This window comes from Gastrolobium bilobum, unplaced genomic scaffold (genome assembly GCF_033153095.1).
Source record: "Gastrolobium bilobum isolate Gb01-03AN ecotype WA unplaced genomic scaffold, APGP_CSIRO_Gbil_v1 utg99765, whole genome shotgun sequence".
NCBI classification, from domain to species: domain Eukaryota; kingdom Viridiplantae; phylum Streptophyta; class Magnoliopsida; order Fabales; family Fabaceae; genus Gastrolobium; species Gastrolobium bilobum.
Window position 1 is genome coordinate 62,875 of NW_026899682.1, and position 19,176 is coordinate 82,050.

Below are 19,176 nucleotides of genomic sequence, written 5' to 3' on the forward strand. Positions count from 1 at the left end.
ATATTTTAAAATTTATTTACTATCTCTTAAAAAAAACAAAAGTCGAAAATCCTTTCAATCCAAGTCACTTTATGATTTTTTTATAGATCAGATAGAAAATTTGGTTCCTAGTTTTCTCAAGGCATTGGTCCGATACAAGTGTCTTGATACTAAAGGACAAAAAAATATTTGCACCTTTTTTTCTTTTTCTTTTTTCTTTGACCAACATTCACAACTGATTCTGACGGATTATCCACTCCTAATCCTCAAAGGCTTACTATGGCATGTTAACTTTAATACAATAAATCCTTATCACAAAAAGCATAGCGACATAAAATATCAGGTAGCATACAACCAATTAATGTTTCAATTCAATTATTTAAAGGGAAAAATGTTTGTAATTTTAAATGACACAACTTATATTCTTTCACTCTCACAAAGAGATGGGACCCACACTTTTATATTTTTTTTGTCCATTCTCTCTCCACCTTTATCTATCTCTTTCTCTTACTTAAAATGATACAACTTCACATCTTTAAAATGATACACACTTTTTCTATTATTTAATTATAGATATTAAACATGTCAATTATATTATGCAAGATGAATGAACCCAATACCGAAATTGGAAATTCAGATACATGTGTCTTCATATGTCTCACTTACATAAGATGATTTTTGACCTTTACAATTTTATTTTGAAAAAAATATATATTATATCTACTTATTTTTGTATTTTTTTTTTCGATACTGCTCCATTACTATTGTAATTAATTTTATTCTTTTTCGCTTCTCTTGTTATTAATTAAGATTGTGATATGTCTATATGAAAATAGGGAAGTAAAATAGGCTTGAAAAAAAAGATAAATATAATATTTTATCTTTTTATTCTTTATTCTTTATTATTATTTTTTTATTTAATAAAGAAAAAAATTATTGAAAAATAAAAAGAGAGTAAGGCAGAAAACAAAGACAATAGATAATATATTATAGGAAAAAACTATTCTAAAGCTACGTGAGATAAATTTTTATTTTTTATTTTTTTAGATAGTGTAGCTCATGACATAAAATAATTTATCTTCTTTAAAACTCTATATTAATAAAACCCTATATTATACTCAAAGAAGAAAGGCATGAACAATCGTGTTTACTACAAAAAAAGGCATGGACAATGTTGTGTTTATGGACGGTCTTGTGCTGACGAGTGCTTACTTCAGCAGATGTCCTAAACATAAGCTACTACAGCTTCAATTGCCACTCTGTCTTTTTTTTTTTTTTTTTTTTAAACTGCCATTCTGTCCTTTTGGTGTATTTCAATGGCACAAGGAAGTGAAAGAAAGGGATTAGTCTCGTAGCCGGCTCAAAGAGTCGAAGCTCGTGGGGATACCAGAGGAAGCCAACTCGTCTCAAAGAGGTAATTAGGGTTGGGTAACTCCAAAAAAAAAAAAAAAAAAAAGTGAAAGAAAGAACTCAATTTTATCGATTAAAACTACAACTCGGAGTACAATTCAGATAACGTACACTCTTGACCAAAGATTTTACATATTTCCCAGAGAGAGATAACTAGAGAGCACATCCGTTGACAATAAAAAGTAGGGTTTGATACGATAGAAATAAAATTACTTTTTTTATACGAAAAAAATATTTATCGTTTTAAATAACATAAAATTATGTCATTTTGAGAGACAAATAGACATAACTTTTTTTATTTAAAATTTAAATTAAAAAAAAAATCACCTATTTTCTTCCCATAATTTTTGATGTATTACTATTTACTGCGACAGAGTACAAAAAGATTTTAGGGACATTCAACCATTCAATGGATTTTCTCTCTTTGTCTTTAATTTTTAATTTTTGATTTTTATTTTTATTTTTGTTCTCGTATAGGGTGGCATGGCCTGAATGGAATGGAATGTTTATTTTGAGTGAGATAATGAAATGGTTATTGATACGAGGACAAGAAATGATCTGGGGAGGGACACGGAGGACACAACACGAACATTTTCCTCTGTGAATGAATCAGACATTAACCTTTTTATTTTTGTCTCCCTAAATTGTTTGACCTACGACCTCTTTTAGGGTTCTTCACAAACCCTAAAATTGGAATTGACAGGAACGTACATTCTCATTCTACGTTATTTTACTATCAGAACACGCACCACAGTCTGATCTCAACTTCAACTGGGGCAATTCAATTCAATTCAATTCAATTCAATTGTTGAAAGATAACCATGACTTATTACTAGCTTATTGAGATTCGGGAATTTTCCCCTTGGTTCATCAAAAACAGAGGAATTGGAAGAAAATTAAAAAAAGAGATGTACCTGAAGAAGCCGTTGTGGAGTGAAGGGATCGAAATAGGGAAAGGGGATTCAGATGCAAAGGCACTGGATTATGGTGGTGGAGTGGGTGAGCTCGTGAACTCACTGCACCAGCAGAGAGTATACAGAGAAGTTACTCTTGCTCTCAGAACAGGTCTCAGAGATGCGCGTGCTGAGTTTTCATTTCTCCGTGTCCGTGCTCTTCGTTCCATTCTCAAGTTTCTTCGATCCGTTGCTGAGTCTGACTCAACTATTAACCTCTTTAACCAAACTCAATCTATTCCTCAACTTCAAGGTGTGTTTTTTCATTCATTGTTTTGCCTTAGCCCCCACCTTTTTTTTTATTCAATCTGTTTTGTTGACTTTTTATGTGGTTCTGTTTACAGTGGTTCCGGTTCTCTTTCAGCACTCGCTAAAAGAGACAGTGGATGATTATGGTGACAATAGGGTAGGAGATTTGAGTCATATATTTGGGGTGGAACCAATTAAGTTAACTAGTCCATCAACGGATGCTGAAGTTGCGCTTGCACTCAGAGTCTTGGAAGGATGTTGTTTGCTTCATCCACAGAGTACAGCTTTGGCCCATCAACACAATGCTATTCGGGTAACCTTCATTTTTAAAAAAATAAAAAATATCGTGTAGCTTTTCATTCCCCTTCAATGAGAAAGAAAAAGATTTGGAAGCATGTTTTTCCATTTGCTTATTGCATCTATGACTATCTTGTGTGACTGACTGACTACAAATGTTTGTAGTCCAGGATTCTTTTCACTGTGCTTTCTGTTGTTTTTTGGGGTTACAAGCAGTGTGTGGTCATCTGTCATTTTTCTTCATTCAGTTGGATATTCTAACATGTCAATCTGTATAAGCTACTTATTGAGAATTTTAGGAACTTTCTATCTTCCGAACATCTGGTTTTCTTCTTGGATTTATTGCTAGACAATAGGCTGATTATGATGATAAAGTAACCATTCCATAAAAGCTTCATGCTGAGGCTTCTCCCTCCCAATTTTTTTTTTTTTTTTTAATAAAATAATAACTTCTATTGAAAAAAGAGATATACCTCAAAGATAGAATTTAAGATATCCTCCTCGGAGATCAAAGGCACAAACAATCTGAAAAGGAAACACCCAAATTCATAATGCAAACCCCTCCAATTACTTGTTTTCTAATTTCAAAATTTATAGTTCTCTTAGTTTTTTAGCTATGGCTGAAGTTGATTATGATGATATGTGACTTTTCCATGTATGATTTATAGTTGTATACTATATAGCATATTTGGTTCTCATATTTATTAAAGAAAAAATTTATTGAAAAGAGAGAAAGGCAGAAAACAAAGATGGCAAATTATATGTTCTCCTCGAAGAACTAAGGCATAAACGATCTGAAAAGAGAACACCCAAATCTATACTGTAACCCCCCCTCTCTTCCTTTCGGTGCTTATGGACGGTCTTGTGCTGATTAACTCTTACTTCAGCACATAACATAAACATAAGCTACAACTACTATTGCCATTGCCACAATGACTTTTGGTGTATTTCAATGGCTTTATGGGAAAAACACTTATATTGTGGCAAACATTGTAATTTCTACTTAAATCCTAACCGTCCTTCAATAAAAAAAAGAACAATAAACCCCTCCTATTTCCTTGCACAATCAACAAGGAGGCCCCCTAATACTGTGTAGAAGTGGAGTGCCAAATAAGCCATAAAAACAACTCTTGTTCATGTCAAAGGAAAATAAAGAAGTTTATCCTTAAATATCAGCATTGCACTCCAATCATATACAACAATAGCAGCATAAATAGCATACCTGCATAAGGTGATCCCCCTCCCTCCTATCAAAGCCTGTAAACTTAAAGAAAGAAACTGTTAGATACTGACTTGTTTATGAAACATGTGCACCTACCTTTTGCAGATTTTAATGAATATATTATCCACTCGCGGAGTACTTGAGCAAGGTGCATGCTTAGATGCTCTAATCTCTTTGATGGTGAATTCGTCATCCAATCAAATGGTACCCTGACTCTTGCCTTTACATTATTTGCGTATGTCTTTCATTATTCTATCATTCTAGTTTTAACATCCAGTTTCTTGTTTCTTCCATTTATGGTTTAAGAATTGAGTTCATTGTTCCTTCAATGTTCGTGTTTCAATAAGGCAAAGTTGCAAAATAGTTTGCCTGCTACCATTTACCATTACTAATAAAAGGAAAAGAGTTTTGCTGCCAAGAGTTTGGTTCTTTTTCGTTTAATGAAGCTTAGATATATATGGTCTTGGCCTGGCTGATATGATTTACCAATTGATGTTCCTCTCATTCTTTGCTGAGAGTTTATCTGAGGTTTGCTGCTAAAGAACATTTTCTTGGTCAGTTATTATTATTATTATTATTTTGAATTTCTCTCTCTTTTGATAATTGTTTATCAGGACTTTGAGAAATGCAATGGTATCATGGAAGTTGCCGACCTTCTAAGAGACAAACAAGTGGATGAAAATCTCAGGTACTGCTTCTTGTTACAGCCAGTCTCATTCATTTCATTGCTCATATACTTGTCTGATGACTGATACAGATCTTCGATTAGTCTATAGGTGCTCTATTCTTGCATGTTGTGTTTTGTTAGTGCTGTAGCAATATATTAGCTTACCTTCTCATTTCTGCAAGATATTATGTAGAGACTTGTTCTATGATATTAGTTTGCTTTAAACGTTGAGCATTTATCTTATTTTGTTTCTGAAACATAAACAATATGTGAGTGGGTTATGACATGTCAAAGACTGTTGGAGTAGACCAGTTAGAATTCCTTTTATTTTTTATTTTTTATTTTTTATTTTAATCCTGTCATTTACCGCACTTGTGAATTTTTCTTCTCTCTAAGAATGAGGTGAAGAAAACAAGGCTGTCACATAGAAGAGATGGATGGAGAAATTGGTAAGTAAAATTTCTGGCCTTTGACTCCATCAAAAACCTTGGTCAAAAAAGGACATTTCCTACGCACCGGATTCTCCTTTTATCTCCCAAAACCTCAAATTTGGGTAGCAAACAATAATTTAAAATCAGGCGGACAAATTCAGTGTTCTGAAAACAGCGCAAATATCTTACTCAAAACTGCCAAGCTACCTCACAAAGAAAAAAGATGAATATTGGTTACAGAGCATTTAGGACACATCAGAGAAATGACATGGAAAGGGCCTTATGAGGTCTCCGCACATGTAACAAGTCATTGGTGTTAATCCTATTAAGTACAGCAGTCCAAACAAAAGCCCTTGCCTTAGTAGGAGGCTTTAACTTTCCAAAACAGAAACTTTGGGAGAAGGGTTGCCTAAGAAATTGGGAAAAGCATGTACTGGTGAAAAAACCTAGGGATCTAAAGTCCAGGTGCAGGCATGTCGTGAATGCCAAACAAAGATGTCATCCCATGCCCAAATTAGAGGTAATTTTTTTTTTTTGGGTTTCCCAACCTGTTGATCTATTACTGACTAGTTTGGTTCGAGCAGTGTTGGACCTATATTGTAGTTTATGTAAGGATTTTTTATGAGTTGGAATGCACTGTAAATTTGTAAACCACTAAGTTTGTTTTGGCATATTTCTGCCATAGAAAAAGATGAAAAATTGTACCGTGAATAACAAACATTGTATATATTTTTTAATCAGAATTTTTATTCTTAAGTATTTTGTTTGTCATGTGGTGGCTCTGCAGTCTTTAGAAAACGCAATTATAATAATTAAATGTTATTTATCAGGTTAAAATGTGGAGAGTTTTTGTTGCTGCTCATTGGACATGTGAGTGGAAGAGATACGCCACCTTTGGCAACTATACACGAAGATACAAGGCGTCTACTTGGGGAGAAATCAGCCTCATTGATATGGGCAGCCAGTCATTTTGGCTCAACACTGGATCCAGACCAGAGACTAACAGCTCTCCAAATCCAGGCTCGCAGGGTCCTTGAATCATTGGACTTATACTGAGTGTTGAGGATAATACCTGCATTTTTAGTAAATCGTCATCTTTTGATTTGAACATATTGGCAGAGAATGTGCTCCTTTTCGTTTTCAATTTTTTTTAAATTAATGTATGTATTCATTTCCTAGCTATCAGTTGTTTTTGCATCTGGTTAAGATATATATATATATTTTTTAAGTTGTATGATTTTATTCTACAGCAACTACTGATGAAGTAAAAATGTATCAGAATTCTACTGTATTAATATGTTCTGTACTTTCTTTCCAGAACAAAATTTTATACATGTTATTTTTACTGTGGTTATTACCCACCTGACCGGCAGCGCAAGCATCTCGGTTACTGTATCCTGAATCAGTATACACTCTGTGTTCTCCAAATCTGAAATCCCCTTATGTTATATTATATCATATGTATGTAATTTTTTTACATAAAATTGTATCATTTATTGTGACCAATATAGTACAATTATAAAAAAAAAAAAACAAAACGATTAATTGAATTGTACATATTTGGTCCTACTGAATAATCTTTAGTGTTATAGTGTTATTATGATCTTTTGGAATGGTCTTTGATGAATCCACATTAAAATTTATAACAACAAATATGTAAATTTGAGAACGCATTTTTGTTTATTAGAAATGCTATAAAAAATAACAACCACCCATTGCGTGTAGCTTACTTAGCAATAATAAATAAGATGAGAATTTGAGTTCGATTCTCATAAAATGCAGCAAGGTTGGTATAAAAAAATAAATACCTGAAATGTATTTTACATGAGTTGTGTCAAATGCCTAAACTGGTTCATATGTTTTATATTTGGAGGAAAAGGAGGGATATGATATTGTTATTATCCAATAATATTATTATTAATGTTATTATCATATCTTAAATTAAAATTTGATAATAACATTATTTAATAATAATAACATCTTGTGTGTTTAGGTAAATGCTCCAAAAATATAAGTTGTGGGTATATTTGCTGGGATGAAAAATTGAACAAAACAGGAACAGAACGGTGGGTTGAGTCTCGATCGATCATTAGCATTTCTTCTTCGTTTTTGTCTTCGTGTTCTCCTACCCTTTTTCACCATGAACTCTCTCCTCGTAAGCACGCATGCTTCTTCATTCCGTGCCTTCCCACACAATTTCACAACAAAAAGTTCCACTCTTTTGCTCAGACTCAGACAACCCTCTAAATTAAAGTCACCCTACTTCATTGCATGTTACTCTTCCCCTTCTTCTGGGTCTTCATCAAAAGGATCGAACCCTTCAGATGAAGTGATTCTTCAGAACGAGAGCTTTCATACTGAAGTGGGAAGCCCCAAAGTTCCTTCATTTATTTCTCCTATGTCCAAGTTTAGCTTGAGTGATCAAGCTTTCTTTCTCCTCGCATTCATTGCCTGCACGGTATGACCCTTAATTATTATTATTATTATTATTATTATTATTGGGACTAGTTGTTGATTGATTTTGGTTAGTACACTACTTTGTTCTGTTATGCATAAATAAGTACTTTTGTTTTTTGCAATCACCCTCTCCTCTCTTTTGTGTTTTGTATTCAGCATTTCTTATGATTTATGACCTAACTATTGGATTAATCATGAATTCAAATGAAAACTTGGCTATGAATTTGCGTATCAGACCACAAGGGACAATTTTTGTATAGTGATGCATCTTTTATTATTTCTTGCTCTAATAATCACTGTTGCGTGTTGTCTATTCACACTTTTTTTACCTTCCTTTTGAGGTTATCATTATTATAAATCTTCTTATAAATTAAACCCTTAATTTAAGATTCTTAATGTTACATTAACTAAAAGTTTCTTAACCATGATCTTTTTTTTTGCAAGTTCCTTGAATTTCTTCTTAAGATTTGAATTAAATTTGTTTGTAGCTCATAAAAGATCTATTGATTATCGATTCTGCAGACTTCGGTGGCATTCACTAGCCTTGTTTTTGCTGCTGTTCCTACCCTATTTGTAAGTTGTCTATCACAATGCTTATATTTAGATGATCACATATAAGCTTATATGTCATATAATTCTAGCACGTTGCATTTGCTTCCTTTTGATTCTGTAAAGCCTAATGCTATATCGGAATTTCATTGTTTAAATTTTAAATTAAGATCTGAGAGTTCCCCTTTTTTTTTGCATCTTTTATAAATATGCACTAATCCTTAAACCGTACCCATTGTGGAATTCCTGCACACAAACTGCCAAAATTTGAACTCACGTGTGTGGTGTGAAGCATATGAATTTATAGTAAGTCATTTGTCTTTAATCTTATTTAGCACAGCTGTCCAAACAAAAGATCTGCTCTTAGAAGGAGCTTTGTAAATAGCCAAGGAGGAACCTTTAGTTGTAAGCTGTTTGGTTAGTGAGTTAAGCACTGAAAAAGGAATTGGAATCTGCATTTGAGATCTCTTCGACCAGAAAGAATGCTAGGCTCAGTCATATTCCAATTTGGATAATCTATACCTCCCCTTTTTCCGACATATATTCCAATTGATGAATCTTTATGCCTGCGAAACCCCAAATGTCTTGTATGTAGTGTACATTGATATTCTGTTTTGTCCATTTTATTTTTGGAGTAAGATCTTCACCTTCGGTTTGATTCTATACGAATCTGACTTGGCTATATGCCTATACCTATACCTTTCTGCAACAAATTTGTAATTTCTTGGTTGTGCTTCATTTTTCTTTTCTTTTTTCTTTTTTAAAAAAGAAATTCCCTGTATGTTTTTTGGGTCTGGCCATACCATATGTCATTCCTAATATTTTTGGATAATTGTTAAACATGAACAGACTCTAAATACAAATATATACTTTTCCGTATACTCCTTAGGCAATGAGAAATGCTGCAACATCACTTTCAAAGCTAGCAGATACAGCTCGTGAGGAACTGCCGAGCACCATGGCTGCTATCAGGCTTTCGGGGATGGAAATAAGTGATCTGACACTAGAACTAAGTGATTTAAGGTGACAATGAATACCTTGCTTTCAATTATTGTTGCTGTATTTCTTTTCTTATAGTACTTTTTTTCCGAAATGTTGCTTATTTTTTTGAGATTGTTAGCTTACATAGTTATTTTGTTTTGTACTACTTATCTGTACTGCTTCACTCTACAGTTCTAACAAGCTGTACTCAACTCATTCTTACAGTACCAATACAACAGAAATGGAAGAGACATTATATTTATATGTTTATCAAAATGGTTTCCCTGTTATTCTAGTTTTCTACTTGGTACGGTTGGTGGGGGGTTAAAAACTCATTCTCAGAGTATAAACTGACCGTATAGTTTGCTTTGACAATGCATTGGTCCTTAGTGCTTCATATTTCTAGCCATAAAAAGCTTGTGCATTGTAATAAAGTATGGACCAAGGGGCTTCAATGCTGTTGTTGAATTGAAGAATTTTATAAGATTGTTTCTTATACAATTGCCTTGAAACAGCTAGACATGGATATATGCACTTACATTTGCAGGATTTGAATCCTTAAGGAAGACTTTGTCTTCTCACTCTCTTTCTTCTTGTTGCCACACCCAAGACTTAGATTGATGAGTTCTTTATATGATTAGTTTCCACTCTGAAGTTGAGATAGTCTGGGAGACATCCTTGCCGGCCCTTCTATTCCAGCATGGAAGATATGTTTTGGTTGTTTACCCAGTGCTTTATTTAGTATGCATGTGACAAGTGTTGACATGCACTTTTCAACCTGATACAACGGTATACAATTTTGAAGTCTATTAACTATTATAACAAAGAAATGCTTGGAAGTGAACTTTGAATTTTTAAACATTTGGTAACTTCTAATTATAAAAAGTAGATGCCTTTTTATCAGGAATTATTTTTCAAAGTAGTAGCTTTAACCACATGGATTCACTCACCTCTAGTCGGGGTTTCATGGCCAGTTGTTTTTAGCTTTAACCTCATTGCATATCTGGATCTAAAATCATTTGTTGCTTGGCAATTAGCCAGGAAATAGCAGATGGAGTCAACAAGTCAGCTCAAGCTTTGCAAGCAGCAGAAGCTGGAATCCGACAGATTGGTTCAATGGCACAACAACAAACCATATGTATGTATAATGTGTTTGCTGAGATTCTTTTATTGTTTCTTTTGTATTTCCCCCCCACTTAATCTTATTCTTCATTTTTATGATTGATTTTAACTACAACGTTTAGCAGCTCTTTATTTATCTACACAATCATCTACAAAGAAATAAAAAAAGGGGTAGGTAAAGACTCAAGAATTATTCAATTTCCTCCTTTAGTCAGTGGGTTGGAAGGTCGTGTATTCATTTTTCGGATGAGGATTTTCTGTAAGTACTAAACTATTATCAATTGAAGAAAATATGAAAATCATATATATCTAATCTAAATTGTTCAATCAGTAACTACGTAAATCTTCATTTATCCTGTTCCTGGTATGAACATGTTGAAAAATTCATATAATTATGTTTTGCTTATTTTCATCTTCATATACTGAGCATTGAATTACTAAGGAGTTAATTTTATTTTTAAGCAAGAAAAAGATATGCTGTACTGGAGCCTTGGTTGAATATGGATAGAGTTACATGGGGCAACATAATATCTTTGCAACCTTTATACTCTTTCCTTTATATTTGGTCTGATTATAATTTTGATTGGATACAGCCATGATTCAAGAGAGGGCAAGTTTGCCCATAATATCTTTGCAACCTGTTGTTGCTGGAGCTGCAAGAAAGACTTCTAGAGCAGTTGGCCTAGCCACGAAGAGCTTATTGAACATCATTTCTGGAAGGGAAGGCACCGCAGAATATGATGACGACAGAACTAGCATCTGAGAAATCTCACAGTTCAATTCAAACCATTCAACTGTGTGCATATACCATTATTTGCTCACCACCCAAATATAGTGTAGGAGAATACTGTAAATTGAACCGAAAATTATGTCAAAATTTGAATATTTTCTATCATAATGTATAGGGATGACCTTATTACGTGGCTTAATACTCTCAGAATTGTTACATAGACGTCCAATGTTAGGCTATTAATCCTTGGTATGGTAGTTAAAATCTCGATTTATCGTTACGTTTTTACGATTTTTTTTATCAAACTGATTTTATAAATATTCAAAACGCCTTTATGATTTTTTACGATTTTTTTACGTTATGTTTTTACAATTTTGTATTCTCCTAAAGTATCAATTTTGTATTCTCCAAACTTATTTTTGTGAAGCATCTTATGCAGTTTGATCCCCAGTGGCAGAGCCAGATTGTTTTTGAGGGGTTAAATTATATATTTTAAAATTCATTAGTTAAAAAAATTATATGATTGAATAAAAATACTCATAATATACTAATCACAATACAATTTAATAAAATATATATAAAAATATTCAAATTAATTAAATTAATTACAAAATAAAATTAATTTTATTTATTATACAGTGATATTGATATTTAAATAGACATCAAATATATTTGAGGTTGATTAAAAAATAAAATAAATATTATTATATTAAAATTTATTTTATATCTAATTTTTCAATTTTAATTTTATTCTTCATATCTTATTCATTTATTACATTTTGATATATCAAATTTATTTTAGATTGGTTAGAAAAATAAAATTAATTTTTCATGTTTAAATTAATTTTTAATTCAGTTTTTAAATTTTAATTCATTTTTTTTTATAGTTAAGTCAACTTTATCGCATACCAAAAAAAAAAGTCAACTTTATCATTTTTAAATTTATTTTCTAGAGTAAATACATTTTTTTTGTCCCTAACAAAAAATACGGTCCCCACTTTAGTTCTTTACAAAAATAAATTAGTCTCGAGGTCCCTAACAAATTCAAAGTGAACTCGTTTAGTTGAAATTGTGATCCCTCACAAATTCAAAAAAGATCCATATTAATTCTTCAAAAGGACTAAAATGGATCCACTTTGAATTAGTTAGGGAGTAAATGATTAATTTATTTTTGTAAAAAATTAGAATGGGTACCGTAATTTTTTGTCAGGTATTTACTCTATTTTCTATTTAAGATTGGATTTTGAATATTGTCGAAGTGAATAAGAAGTGCTTGGGCGAAAATCAAAGAGAGTTTCGATGGAGAAGAGGGAGAAGGAATCAGAATCAAAGGTACTATGCAAGCGGTGCAAGCAAACATATAACCCAGCTTCTAATACTTCAAGATCTTGCCGTTTTCATACTTCCTTCTTCGTATGTCGCCGTCACGATGACCAAAAGAGGTGCGTTACTCGTTACCCTCTTTCCATCGATTCCCTTTTTTTTTTTTTTCTTTTTTTCTTTTTTTGGGTTTACATGGCGCTGTCTGTTTAGATCTTTGAACTCGTTTTGCTTAAATCTTAAATCAGGCAAATCATAATATGCCTATGTTATGCTTGGAAAACTCTATTATTGGAAGATGATGTATATGTGTTTATTACACAATTAAAATAGCATTAGTAAACAACTATGGACATATAAAATACTATAGAAAATTAGTTTTAATCTTAAGATGCACTTTATTTAACTTCACAACACTCATTTGTTTTAATCTTAAGATATTCAAAACTACCAAGGCTTTAACATATCATTTAGCTCTATGAAACTAAAAATCACTACATTCTCCACCCCCACCCCCTTTTCTCCTTATAGTTGATACTGAATTTCCTTTCTTGATTATTTTTAACATGGTCACTTTGCTGTATTTGTTATCTATCGGTCTTAACCAATTTTCTGACATAAAGGAAATTTTTTGCTATGAAATCGCCATACCCTAACTAAATCTTGCATCAAGTTTGTTGTTCGAGTTCCAGGTGATTAAGGTGTTTCTTCATTTGTCAAAATCTGTGATCTCCATAAATTTTCCAATTATAGCCTAAAAAAAATCAGTCAAAGCATGATATGCCAATGTTATGCATGGAAAACTACTATATTGGAGGATGTTTATGTGTATATTATATAGTTAATGTAACATGAATAAGGAACCATACATAGACATAGTTTAAGTGTTTATTATTCTGCTAAAGGGATAGACAGTCTGCTAGCTACTATCCTAGGAATAAAATAAAATTTTGAGGTGACCAGTTCGTAAGGATAGCTTCAACTTATGAGGTGTAAGTCAGGCTGGTGACCTGGAAACTTCTCTCTGTTTTTTTTTTTTGAAGTTAAATTTTGAGTTCGAATCATCTATCTATTTCCATATTCTCTCATTTCTTCTTTGTTAATTATGAAGGTACTATGAATTGGGTCCAAACGATCCTCCGTATGCTGCCAAGTTCTACGACTGCTGTGGGGCTGAGGACCCTGAGGCGTCTGGCTGCACCACCAATTTTCATGTCTCTTATGATGAAGACTAATGTAATATCTCACCCCCATAACTTGGTATTGGACCCTCTACTACCATACTAGTCTCGTTTTCACCGCTGTGTATGATTTCCTTGTTCTTTCACTATACTTTGTTATGCACAAACTGAAAATTTGATGATCATGGTTGTCTATATATAGAGAGAGAGAGATAGAGATCTATATGTGCAGTTTTGTTGAAATTATAGAGAGATTTAGGTATAGAAGGAGGAAGGATGGAGCTAATAACAGAGAGAATCATTGTATATTGATCTGATACAAAATACAAAAGACTCCTCCTCATTTACACTAATCTTTATTTACACAAAATAGGGTACCCTAAAATATGGACATGGTTCTTTTGTTATTATTCTCCAAAGGGGATAGGCACCCTGCTGCCTATATTTTCAGGAATATGATTTGTGTCATGCCATGATTTTTGTGACCATTTTTTTGGCTTGTTTGATTGTCAGTTATAAATGGAAAGTCATTTGCCCAAAACAGAGACAATGAGCATTGACCACGGGATATATTTTTAGTGCTATTGCAATGCATACTACATGTCATGTGTTGTAATTTAAGTGGGTAAAGAATGTAATAGAGGAGGAATAAAAATTTATCCTTGGCCACTACATGTTTTGTTTCTCTTTTTTAACTTCTCCATTCCTTTTTAAAATCTGGAACTAAGAAGATGCACCTTACCAGTTCACTCCTAATATTTCGTTTTAGGCTTTTACTACTAAAGATGCACTTTTTTTAACTTCACATCACTCGTTTGTTTTAATCTTTAAGTGGTTCTCCCACACCATTTGGTTGAGAGATTAATCCTCACTTGGGGTAGGACAACTATACCTTTCCATAGGCTCGAACTCCTGACATTGAAAGAGACCCTCAACGACTGAGCTCAAGGTTGCTTATTACTTGAACTGTCTTGTGGGTCTCTTCACTCATTGGTAGATGACTCACATAAAATATAAAAAAGAAGCAGCATGGTTTCACCATTTAGTTTACACTAAGTTGGAAAATAAATCATAACTTGCACGACTTGTCACCCTTATTTTGGTTAGAAAGTATCATTTTGCTTCTGATAATGGCATATCGATGCTGTGGAGGAATCTCGAGATTGTCTATATACGCAATCTGAATCATAGACGAAAACGCAATCTTAAAAAACAATATTAATCGCACACGCATCAACATCAACATCAACAATACCTTTATCCCAAATTAATTGGGGTCGGTGGTAGATGAACCCACATGAAAGATACAAAACGGTTGAAAAAAAGTAACAAAAAAAATAAAAAATAAATAAATTAATAAATAAATAAAAATACACAAATAAAATAATAAAATAAAATAAAATAAAATAAAAATATATGTATATATAAATAAATAAAAGTAAAAATCTGTGTATATTTTTGTGGCAAACTGGCAATATCTTTTTCCTTATTAGATAATTAACCTAGCTACTGTGGAGCTTTTTCGTTTAATCTCACGGTTGCCCTGTTCTTTATTAAGTACTCAACTAATTAACTCAAGAAAAAAAATCTACTATTCTGTTCTATAGGAAGAGAATTAGGGGAAAATTGTGAAATATAAGAAAATTGGACCCGCTAGACCTTGATAAGTTGATTGGACTCTCTCGAGCGACACTAAACTTTCTTCCAGGCAAGATTTTTTGCACGCATTTTAGCAAAATGACCCGACAAATAAGCCTTCCTCTCTTCTTTTCGCTAGGCTATAGCAACACACAGAGGCTTTTGTCCAATAAACTTGTGACTCATTTCTTTTAAAGCTTTACTTGCTTACTCCGGAGTAGAAAATGCCACAAAACCATATCCATTGCTATGCCCATATGCATCTAGCATCACCTTACAAGATGTTATAGTTCCAAACTCATAAAATACTTCTCTCAGCTTTTCATCATCTACGTTATCATCAAGAAATTTAAGTACAAATTAGTTCCTTGTAATTTTTCATATGTGCTAATTTTGGTTTTCAACTCAGTCTCTCTTACCGCTTTCCTTTGAGCTCTCCCCACAAATAAAACCTTGTTATCTGTGACAGTAGTTCCATTTAACATCTCAACTGCTGCTGAATCTGGACTTTGGAAATTTACAAAACCAAAAAACCTAGATTTCTCATTCACATCCTTCATTATAGTTGCACTAGTTATGGTACATAAGGGCCAAATAATTTTTTCAGATCCTCATCAGTATATGTTTCCGGGAAATTTTTCACATATACATTAGTGAAAGTGAAATTTGGTAATCCATTTGCCCGAGATCTTTCCTCTGGCCAAACAATAAGTGGAACATAAACTTGAGTCATTGCCTGTCAAAATGGAACGTTAGGTGTATTACTAAAAAAATTGCAGTTATAAATGAATTCAGTAGGGACATATGCATACGCCTACTCGATAACTAGAACTGGAAAAAAGAATGAATATTTATATAATAGTCAGTTGGTTGAGAGCTTAAATCCGGAGTTGTGCAACATGGACATATGCATATACCTACTGGATAACTAGTTCCAAAGATAAAATATGTCTTTCCATCAACTCAGTTTTCAGAGACAACAAATAAATAATATTATATTTAGAGTTTTTTTTTTCTTATACATATATACAAAAGAGATGTAGATTTTAATTTATTTATGCATTTGAGTCAGGACAAAAATCAAAATTTAACTTTTACTCAGAGTTCGTCTATGTTGAATAAATAAACTTGATTTAGTTTTTAGTCCATTGGACTTAGTATACATTTAACCAAAGATCTAAAAATTTCTATTCTAGTCAATTTCATGAAAGATCTAGAAGATAATAGCACCTACTATTATTAATGAGGGTAGTTGCACTACCACAATTAATATTTGTACTAGGCTAGTATAGAAAACTCTAGAATTATTTGGAGTCATTGTTTTGAGGAGGTGTCACTAGTATAAATAGGGGTCATCTCTATCATTTTGTAACAAACCAAAAAGAAAAAGAGTTGTATAGTAATAAAAATGTTCTTTTCCTCCGTGTCTTTCTATAACTTTTACTTTCTTAAATATCCTCCTCGCAACAGTCTATTTACACATAAATAAAAAATTGTGTGGCTTCCAAGAAATTACGTGGAGGAGGTTTAAAGATTTAAACAGTTAAATGTTAAATTATGAATAAATAGATAGGAAAAAAAATATGACTATATGCTATTAACTAACAAATGAAAAAAGTACATTTCCAAAGATGAAGCTCGATTTTCAACACTCCTGTACACCAACTTATGCACATGGACGCGGTAAACATTTAACGAAACTAAAAGCTAAAAAGATTCATTCTTTATTGGATAAAGATCATAAAGCATGATGAAAAACATTTTTTTTGTTTATTTATAATTATATCATGCAATACCTAGTATCTCCATAATAATTCATGGAGTAGTAAAATATCATACCTATGCGTGAGATGATCTTCTTGCTTAGAATTACTCTTAGGTGTTGAAATGCAGTACACCCTTCAATGTAATCCACACTGCGGGTTGAACGGAGAACGCTTCTCTTCCATTTCTTCTTGCTTGAGAATTTGTTAGGTCGAATAAAATTTTGGAGGAATCTATCAATGATGGTTTTACTTCGAGCGCAAGAAATATAAGTACGAAGGGTTTGACCAATTCAAACGGTAGTTGAATAGATAAACTTGATATTTCAACTGTTTGTTTATCTCATTCATTGGTAGCTTTTAAATAGGCGAACATACAATAAATGGTAACAACGTAACCGACTAAAACAAATAAATACTCTATCTAAACAGTCCTACGGTTACAAAGAATTGAATTCAAACAATATACGTTACATATAATTCAAACCTACGGTTACAAAGAATTGAAACAATATAAGTTACATATAATCTCCAACACTCCCCCTCAAGTCGGAGTATGTAAGGATGAAATGCCCAACTTGGGAAGAAAACTAAGAAATAGGACTTGAGTGAGTGACCCCAAGAGAGGTCAGAAACGACTTGAGCCACACAATCTCTGCTGTAGCTGCTCGTCGAAATGAACATCAACATGGAAGATGCCGGAATGATCATCGGCAAAGACAATTATTCTGGAATGACCATCAGCAACATGGACGGTGCTCCCCCTCAAAAGGAACTTCTAAACAGTGCCGGAATTATCATCAGCAAAGACAATTGTGTTGGAATGACCATCAGCAACATGGACGGTGCTCCCCCTCAAGAGGAACTTCTAAACAGTGCCGGAATTATCATCGGCAACGACAATTGTGCTGGAATGACCATCAGCAACAACATGGACAGTGCTTGATATTGGCTTTGTTGCTTGATATTGGCTTTGTTGCTTGATATTGGCTAAACTGGATTTCAGTTGATACTGTCTTGGAAAGTTTTGCACTGCATACCTTTCCTCTAGGTCATTCCATAAGTCCTTGACGTCATCAAAGAACTTGATGAATGGTTGAAGTTTTGCATCAATGGTGTTGTGAATCCAACCATTGAGCATCGAATTGCAACTCTCCCGGGCGCGCCACTCTTCGGCATCATCCTCTCCTGGTTTCTTGACTGAACTGGTCACAAAACCCAATTTGTTTTTCGCCTTCAATGCGTTTTTCATGAGCTTGGCCCAGTTGTCATAGTTGGCCTCATCACGCAGCATGACAGTCGTTAACAAGAGACCTGGATTGCCGGATCCAGCCAAGTAAAATGGCAAACTAGTGTCATAGTTGGCCTCACCACGCAACATGACAGTCGTTAACAAGAGACCTGGACTGCCGGATCCAGCCAAGTAAAATGGCGAACTAGGATCAGTTGTTTTGGACTTGCTGCCACCACCTGGTGCCATGTTAAATGAACCAGCTTTCGCACTGAAAGGGAATGCGGAAACGTGTATACTAGGATTGCTCTGATACCAAGATAAACTTGATATTTCAACTGTGTGTTTATCTCATTCATTGGTAGCCTTTAAATAGGCGAACATACAATAAATGGTAACAACGTAACAGACTAAAACAAATAAATACTCTATCTAAACAATCCTAAGGTTACAAAGAATTGAATTCAAACAATATACGTTACATATAATTCAAACCTACGGTTACAAAGAATTGAAACAATATACGTTACATATAATCTCCAACATGAATAGATAAATAGATGGATGGAGCTCTGATACCAAGATAAACTTGATATTTCAACTGTGTGTTTATCTCATTCATTGGTAGCCTTTAAATAGGCGAACATACAATAAATGGTAACAACGTAACAGACTAAAACAAATAAATACTCTATCTAAACAGTCCTAAGGTTACAAAGAATTGAATTCAAACAATATACGTTACATATAATTCAAACCTACGGTTACAAAGAATTGAAACAATATACGTTACATATAATCTCCAACATGAATAGATAAATAGATGGATGGATAGATACGATAAGTGGACAAATAGATTTGATAGATCGATCGATGGCATATCGATGTGTGGAGGAAGAACTCTCGAGATTGTCCATATACGCAATCTGAATCATAGACGAAAACGCAATCTGAAAAAGCAATATTAATCGCACACACATAAGAGAAAAAAAAATC

General features: G+C 33.2%; 3 protein-coding genes across 3 annotated transcripts; all 3 read left to right on the plus strand.

The window, feature by feature from the left end:
* Nucleotides 1–1,945: 1,945 nt before the first annotated feature.
* LOC133292551 (uncharacterized) lies at nucleotides 1,946–6,479 on the plus strand. Its single transcript, XM_061490969.1, has 5 exons — nucleotides 1,946–2,595; nucleotides 2,687–2,904; nucleotides 4,216–4,314; nucleotides 4,725–4,798; nucleotides 6,039–6,479. The coding sequence occupies exons 1-5, from the start codon at nucleotides 2,298–2,300 to the stop codon at nucleotides 6,262–6,264; spliced, it is 915 nt and encodes a 304-aa protein (XP_061346953.1). The 5' UTR covers nucleotides 1,946–2,297; the 3' UTR covers nucleotides 6,265–6,479.
* Nucleotides 6,480–7,269: 790 nt separating this feature from the next.
* On the plus strand, nucleotides 7,270–11,280 carry LOC133292555 (uncharacterized). Its single transcript, XM_061490974.1, has 5 exons — nucleotides 7,270–7,666; nucleotides 8,188–8,238; nucleotides 9,104–9,237; nucleotides 10,233–10,333; nucleotides 10,911–11,280. Exons 1-5 carry the CDS (start codon nucleotides 7,349–7,351, stop codon nucleotides 11,078–11,080), a joined length of 774 nt encoding a protein of 257 aa, XP_061346958.1. The 5' UTR covers nucleotides 7,270–7,348; the 3' UTR covers nucleotides 11,081–11,280.
* A 1,033-nt stretch (nucleotides 11,281–12,313) lies between these two features.
* On the plus strand, nucleotides 12,314–14,157 carry LOC133292557 (uncharacterized). Its single transcript, XM_061490978.1, has 2 exons — nucleotides 12,314–12,489; nucleotides 13,479–14,157. Exons 1-2 carry the CDS (start codon nucleotides 12,347–12,349, stop codon nucleotides 13,600–13,602), a joined length of 267 nt encoding a protein of 88 aa, XP_061346962.1. The 5' UTR covers nucleotides 12,314–12,346; the 3' UTR covers nucleotides 13,603–14,157.
* Nucleotides 14,158–19,176: the final 5,019 nt, after the last annotated feature.

Coding starts and splice junctions, on each gene's coding strand:
- LOC133292551 (XM_061490969.1), top strand. CDS start 2,298: ATGTACCTGAAGAAGCCGTTGTGGAGTGAAGGGATCGAAATAGGGAAA. Junction 2,905..4,215: donor ATCAACACAATGCTATTCGG/GTAACCTTCATT, acceptor TACCTTTTGCAG/ATTTTAATGAATATATTATC. Junction 4,315..4,724: donor ATTCGTCATCCAATCAAATG/GTACCCTGACTC, acceptor ATTGTTTATCAG/GACTTTGAGAAATGCAATGG.
- LOC133292555 (XM_061490974.1), top strand. CDS start 7,349: ATGAACTCTCTCCTCGTAAGCACGCATGCTTCTTCATTCCGTGCCTTC. Junction 9,238..10,232: donor CTAGAACTAAGTGATTTAAG/GTGACAATGAAT, acceptor CTTGGCAATTAG/CCAGGAAATAGCAGATGGAG. Junction 10,334..10,910: donor GGCACAACAACAAACCATAT/GTATGTATAATG, acceptor GATTGGATACAG/CCATGATTCAAGAGAGGGCA.
- LOC133292557 (XM_061490978.1), top strand. CDS start 12,347: ATGGAGAAGAGGGAGAAGGAATCAGAATCAAAGGTACTATGCAAGCGG. Junction 12,490..13,478: donor CGTCACGATGACCAAAAGAG/GTGCGTTACTCG, acceptor TTAATTATGAAG/GTACTATGAATTGGGTCCAA.